The 7,441-nt window shown below is 27.9% G+C and overlaps 1 protein-coding gene across 1 annotated transcript; it reads left to right on the top strand.

Annotated features, from left to right (window-relative positions):
- Window positions 1-267: 267 nt before the first annotated feature.
- On the top strand, window positions 268-5,942 carry LOC123299277 (caspase-1-like). Its single transcript, XM_044881625.1, has 5 exons — window positions 268-577; window positions 642-892; window positions 2,659-2,834; window positions 3,777-3,903; window positions 5,294-5,942. Exons 1-5 carry the CDS (start codon window positions 525-527, stop codon window positions 5,530-5,532), a joined length of 846 nt encoding a protein of 281 aa, XP_044737560.1. The 5' UTR covers window positions 268-524; the 3' UTR covers window positions 5,533-5,942.
- Window positions 5,943-7,441: the final 1,499 nt, after the last annotated feature.

Raw genomic sequence — 7,441 nt, 5'->3', positions numbered from 1 at the left:
TTATGGTTAAGGGTGGTTTTGAAGGACTTTTGCATCTTACTGAAATTTTTATGGTAATGAGTATAATCATCACTTAAATTTCCATAAGAAAAAATACATATTTTGGCGGATTACCTGAGTTAAGTTTTTCATACTTTTATATCGTTTATTAAAATATACAATCGCATACTTCACTACGGAACCTTTTATTTACAAATAACTTTGTTCATTTTATTTATGATTTCTTGCACACTTTAGCTTTGTTTATTTTAACTTGTTATTGCGTGTATTTCAAATGTGCTAGATGATTAGATAAGGTTAAGTACCTTTGTTTATCCTTGAAATTAACTTTTTTTTCAAACACTAAAATACAAATTATTAATTTTTAGTGTTTAATAGACTTTGATAGTCAGGTATCATTTAAATTTTTGTATTAAAAACACTTGATTAAAAAGTTTTAAGTGAATTAAAAAAAAGTTGTTTACGCGTTCCAAACAAAGGACTGTTAAAAAACGTTGTTTAGAACAAAGTGATTAGAAGAAAAAATGGTGAATGAAAATCTTGAAGATGTTGGAGATGCTTGGGGAAATCCATCCTCGTAAGTCTTTTTATTAGATTTGTGCAATAATTGTAAATGCTAAACAAAAATTTTTTTATTGCAGGAGTGTTGCTCCCTATGTGATCGCCAAAATGTCTGTGGATGCGACTTCTGCATATTATAATATGAATCATCCAAAACGTGGAATTGCTTTAATTTTTAACCATGAAGAATTTGGTGTAGGTGGCTTAAAACAACGAGCTGGCACTGCTGTAGATTGCGAAAATTTGAATGAACAATTGAAAACTTTGGGTTTTGAGGTGAAAGTGTATAATAATATGAATTATACTGACTTGAATTATGTTGTAGAAGATGGTAGGTTGAATTTTTTTTGAATAAAATTCCTCAAACTCTACAAAAAAATAATTTTTAATAAGAAGACTAAAGTCTGTTTTGTAGATAAAATAAGATCTTAAGATAAAATTTAGTAAAAAAATACTTCGCTAAAGGTCTTTTCTTATGTTATTGCGTTTTTAACACAATAATAATGGCTAAATAATACCAAATGCGATTTACCCCCATACATAATACTCGAAATATAATAAACTACTTTTTACGAAAACTTCATACGGACACTATCGTGTTTAATTAATAAAATTGATAATTTTTACCCACGCTTTGTGTTCATTTACTCATACACGGGTTGGCCATGCCTATAATGGGTTCGAGTTAGCATAGGTCTGCGGTCTTTTTGGCTCATTGGTTAACCCTGTGATTAAGTTCATTCGCTGATCCTCAAAAAATCTGAGAAAAGCTTAAAAAACTTAGTTAATATTCTGTTCACGCTAATAATCTACTCCAATTATCCTAACGTGAGACTCGTGCTAAATACACGATATTGCATCTATTCCCACAAAAGTGCATCTATGCCGAAAGATCTTAACGTGAAACTAGTTTAGTGTGAGTCTCACGTAGATAATTTGATTATAAAAAGTGATTAAATAGATTGTATAAGCTATTAAGCTTAAGTTCCTCTGACGTGGTAGAAAATATTGCATCAATATCGATATTGTTTAATATATTGATTGAATAATTATGAAAAAAGCTAAATATGATTATTAAAGCTATTTTATTTCTTTTAAGTCAATATCATTGTCCAATAAAATTGACAATAATTTTTCTAAATCATTCACTTTACGACTCATTATGGAAATCAGTGACGTGTTAACGATTAGGCGGATTAGACAACTTCCTAGGGTCCTCAGAAAAAGATCAAGCGAGAAAACGACAAGTTTGTACGAGAAGGGCGTCAAGTTAATTGACGAAGACTAAAAATAGACACGGCGCATAGGGGCCCTGACATGGGTTAATCCTGCACTGATGAAAATGCGCCACCGCGATAAGAAATACGATAGATAATATATGACATGAAAGTAGGAAATTTAGAGAGATTGTTATAACTTGATTTTTTTAATCAAATTATACGGCTTCATAAAAAAGCCAACAATTATTTGGTATTTGTCAAGAAAAAGTTATACAAATTACACGGAATACAAAATCATGTTTTATATTTCGTCTTCATTTTGTCAAAATTGTCATCCTAATCGACCTAATCAAAAATCTAAAACAGACTTATGATTGATTTTAGGAACTCAAAAGTCAGAATTATGACAAATATAGTACGAAAAGATGTTATGTACACTATTTATGAAATTTTTTTCGAATTTGCATTAATAATAGAAACGGACCTATACCTGTTTGTTTTTGAAAATTTATGGACCGCCTCTGACAATTGAGGGAGGAGTTAGCGACCAACCCTCTCAGGTCAAATATCAAAAAATCAATTGATTGTTCTGAAGATGACTAACAAGTCGAAATGTACATAAACAAAATATTTTGATTGACAAAATCTTAAATAAAGTGGATTTTAAGCAACTAAAATGTGTTTAATTAATACCTAAAAAATTTTGATTCAAAAATCATATTTACACGCTACCTCTTAGACGGAAGTTGCTAAATTGATAAATCTGGTTTATTAACTCCCTCTCAAAAGTCTTCATGTGCTCTTATAGTTTTATTGGCCCTATTAATCCTTTATAAGTCTAGAAATTTTCTGTACATATTTTTTATTTTTTTTTCAGTTGCTCAATTAGATCATTCAGAAAATGATTGCTTCCTAATGGCAATTCTATCGCATGGTGAATTAGGTATTATTTACGCATATGATTGTCAATACAAATTGGAAAGTCTTTGGTCGAAATTCACTGCTGATCGCTGTCCGTCATTAGCTGGAAAACCAAAAATTTTTATTGTTCAAGTAAGTATAAAAAAGGTGTGATTTTTCGTATTAATCTCGTTAGAACAATTGCTCCATTACATACTCAATATTGAAATAATTATTCTTGAGAAATATAAAACAGCATAGGAGACGGTGTAAGGTCGTCCTTCGCCCATCGGATAACCAGATGAGACATATATAATTTTATTGATTAACAAACACGTCTATGATAGCTTGTCTCTCGAAACTTGTTCAAGGCTATTCTAATAGAATTAATTTTAATCAATTTTTTTTTCTTTTCGATTTTTTTGAAGAAAATCTATACTTTTATTTTCGTAAATAAATTATCTTTCTTCTGATACAAATGTCGATTGGTTGACAGATCACTGTAGTCTATATTGACTTACCTGTTCATATCGTAAGTCAATATAGGTAACTACACCGATCTATTAATCATTCGAAATTGGTATCAGAAGAAAGATAACTGCAAAAACCTTTATCTAAAATAGAAAAAAAACTTTGTTAGAGATATACCCTTTTATCAAAACACGACAGAATTTTGTATCTGAATTTTTTCGAAATTCCCAATTAAACAAAAATGGTTATAACAATTATTTTCAGGATAGAAAAACGACATGAATAATAATTTCTCATTATAGCATCGCCAATTATTTTAATTTATATAAACGAAATTTTAATTTATATAACGATATTATCGATAAAGATATTTATTTATAAATTAAACAACTGGCGGTTTTCTAATGGGAAAGTTCTCTCAGTTTAATTTTTGTAAGCCGAAAATTATATCATCATTTTTTATCAAAATCTAACGATTCTACAAAAAATTCTAAAGGAAGGAGTCCCGAAAAATAACCTTTGTTTTAGTTTCAAAAATTATATCAATTTTTTTAACGGGAAAGGTACGATACCTCTCTGATAAAATTTATGTAATTTAATTTTTTTAATTATTTTAATATCCAGGCATGTCAGGGCGATAAATTAGATGCTGGTGTTACAATGTCACGTACAGAAGTTGATGGAACACCGATGCAATCATATCGAATTCCTACACACGCAGACTTCTTAATCGCATATTCCACTATTCCCGGTAAGTATTTGTTATACTGAGTTATTATATACGAATAGTAGTCCATTAGAAAATAGACAAACACTAGAAACGACGCATGGTAAAAATTTTAAATATTATGCCGGTTTTTCACTAAACGGACTGTTGAGTTTATGTTGTGTTTGTGTTTTCTGGAACTTGAAAAACAAAAACAAAATTGAAACACAGCCCAAACATGCCATTCTTCAAAAAGTTTGTAAAAAGTTACAGTTTAGTTTTATTCGACACGAGTTTTTATTTTGTTTTTGTTTGTCCGTTTGGTGGAAAACCGGCATTAAATTATAATTTAAATCCTTTATATCGATTGAAGGTTAGATAACATTTAAAAGCGGTTTTCCACTAAACAGACAGTTGAGTTTATGTTGTGTTTGTGTTTTCTAGAACCTAAAAAATAAAAATAAAATTGAAATAAAACTCCAACTGTCGCAAAACGCGCCAGACTTTGTAGTTTGTCCATTTAGTGTAAAAGCGCCATAAGAAACCTGCCCGGTATATGTATAACCAATCAGAAATCGAGAATACCCCCCCCCCCAAACCATGTTAAAGCAGGAATTATTTAAAAAATTTAGTTAAAAAAGTTAACTCTATTAAGGAAAAAATCTCGGATACCAACTGGGTACTGATTATTCTGAGTAGGGTCTGTAAAAACATCTGTCTTCACCTACCATGTTCATTTTTCAAAACAATCATAAAATCAAAGAAAAAAAAATTATTTAACGATACCAATTTCTTAAAAAATTTCTACAAAATTTATAGAATTAAAAAAGTTCTTGAAATTAATCTTGGCTTCAAGATCATTTAGAAGTTACTTCTTGCTCATAAATGATACGAGTTAGAGGAAAACTTTATAATTAGAAAGTTGTTCATCATAAAAATATCCAACATCTTTTGTTCGTAATATTTCTTCGAGAAATCGTTCGTTGCGTGGAGAAACTAAAGCGCCACTAGCGGAATAATTTATAATTTCTATATTTGAGTTTTCACACAATATTTATTACATTAATGTAATAATATTGTCTGCATTTTTAAATATTGGTATTATTTATTTATAGATATAGAAATGCAGCATCAAGACGAAGGCAAGGGGTGTCTTTTTCGATATTTTAAGTACCTCTGTGAGCATATGGATATTTTTCTTTTACATTTTCTATTATTTATTTCCGTACAGCATAAAATTTTCATTAGCATAATCGATCAAATCACAAGCTAACTTGTTTTAATTGGTATTAATCAGATTTAATATCTCAAGTGAACTTGTTTTACAACGCTTATTGCATTTTTATGGCTTTTAATAACTTTCTTTTTTTCATTTCACAAAAATGAGAATAGAAAGCTTGAAATAAATTTTAAAATAAAACTTCTTTTGTTATAGGTTATTATTCATGGCGTAATACCACACGCGGCTCATGGTTCATTCAATCATTATGTGAAGAATTAAAAATCAATGGTAAAAAATTAGATTTTCAAACAATTTTAACATTTGTAGCACGTCGTGTTGCTGTCGATTATGAATCCAATGTACCAGGTGATAATCTTATGCACAAACAAAAGCAAATTCCATGTGTTACAACAATGTTAACTCGTCTAATTGTATTCCCAGATAAACAATAATTTTTGTTTACATTATAGGTGCTATAATTTTTTACTTTTAAAGGATCAGTTTTTCCATTTTTGAGTAATGTTCTTACTTAGATTAGCTCTTTGATAACGATAAATGCTTGTTAATCTTTAGTATAAATTACCAATCCATCTTTCATCTTATGATAGAAATTACGAATACCGTAAGTTTCGTTTATCAATAGGTAAGATTACCTAGTGTACAAACTAAAACTCGTCCAAGGGGATTTCGCTCAATTTTTTATTTATTTCTAGGATAAATTTTTTAAAATCTATATAAGTTATAGTCGATTGTAGGCGTTATCTATGTAATAATAAAAAAAATTAAGTTTCATCCTTGAAATTGTAGGACAATCCCATTTTTCTTTATTCTTTGAAATATCTAAAGCTCCATAATTTACTAAAGTGTGAAAAAACTGATTCAAATTTACTATTTCATTTGTAGTTAAATTTGTATTTTGTATTTTATTTTTGCATAATATTTTTCATTTAGAATTTTCATATGTAAATTTCTTTTAAGAATTGTTAAATAATTTTTTTTGCCATATAATTTGAACTTATAGCTTTTATGAAAGGGTGATTTGATTGTGCTCTTATATAAATTTTTCAATTTTTTTTTTTTGTCCAAAAATAAATAGTTAATAATATTCATGGTTATCCGTTACCACAAATAAACAAAAAATAAATTTTACAAATAAATGCGGAAGGGTGCTATTCTTATATTTTTGGAAAACCCCACAGGAAATACATTCTTCAAATTTTTTTTAAGTATATAAAACTGATAATTGTCAAATGTTACGTGGTAACGTGATTCACACATTTTCATAATCTCAATTTTTTCAATAGATAACGTTATATTGGTTGCGGTTCTGTATTTTGGGTGAATCATATTATTACTTCATAATTTTAATTGGCTAGAAAATCTATTTAAGTTCTAAGAGCCAATTTAAGTTTTCTGATTAACTGCAATTTTCAATCGAGTCACCCAATATTACCTTTAAGTATTTTTTAAATGTTTTTTAATACACGTTTAAATCGTGATCTCAATAGAAAAAAACCGATTAAAAGATCCTCAAAATTCTATCTATCTATATTTAAGACATTGAAGAAACTAAATTACCTAAATATTAGGAAATAAAGATTGTAGTAAGGATTTTTTCTTATCAACAGTGGCGTAATTATATTGCTCGTGGATCCCGATCAATCTTGAGGGTCCTCAAACACGAAATCTTTTGTCAAATTGTAAAAATCATTTATAATAACTCATAATTCTGTTCCAAATTTGTTTAATGTTTAATTTGAATAGTTAAAATATAAAGTAGTTTTGTCGGAATTATTTCGGTAATTACGTCCCTGATATTCGTATAATCCAGTTAATATCGTTACGCCACTGCTCTTACAATTTTATTAATTGGATTAATCAGTATCAATCAGTATTTTAAAATTATATCAAATATTATTGAAAGTATTGAACGCATAAATAACTTATTAATGTTTATTAAATAAAATTATATTTCATGATTATCAAAAAGATGAAGATATGTTTTGTCTAATAAATCTTATTTTAAAATTTCTAAACAGATAAATTATTCAAATAATTTTAAAGATTTGCATAATAAATAAATAAATAAATAATAATAGAATATATATTTAAAAAAAATCGTAATTATTTATGAATAACAATTAAGCCATTTCTAGAAATATGAAGTATGCGTTAAATACCGCTCAAAAAACTTATTATTTTGTTAATTTTGTTTACAAAATTAGTTACATTAAGGTATTTTGAGAATTTAGATTAAAAATTTTTTCAAGTATTACACGGAGAATTTTTTTAATAAATATTTGACTAAGCAAAGATTTGTGTAAAATCAAATTGAACCCAATAAACACTAAGCTATCTCCT

This window comes from Chrysoperla carnea, chromosome 4 (assembly GCF_905475395.1).
Source record: "Chrysoperla carnea chromosome 4, inChrCarn1.1, whole genome shotgun sequence".
NCBI lineage: Eukaryota > Metazoa > Arthropoda > Insecta > Neuroptera > Chrysopidae > Chrysoperla > Chrysoperla carnea.
The sequence above is the reverse complement of the archived record's forward strand: the minus strand, read 5'-3'. Positions and strand labels throughout refer to the sequence as shown.

Bases quoted from the DNA above. Each gene is read 5' to 3' on its own strand.
- LOC123299277 (XM_044881625.1), top strand. From the start codon at position 525: ATGGTGAATGAAAATCTTGAAGATGTTGGAGATGCTTGGGGAAATCCA. The intron at 2,835-3,776 runs GTAAGTATAAAA...TTTAATATCCAG, and splicing joins CAAAAATTTTTATTGTTCAA to GCATGTCAGGGCGATAAATT. The intron at 3,904-5,293 runs GTAAGTATTTGT...CTTTTGTTATAG, and splicing joins CGCATATTCCACTATTCCCG to GTTATTATTCATGGCGTAAT.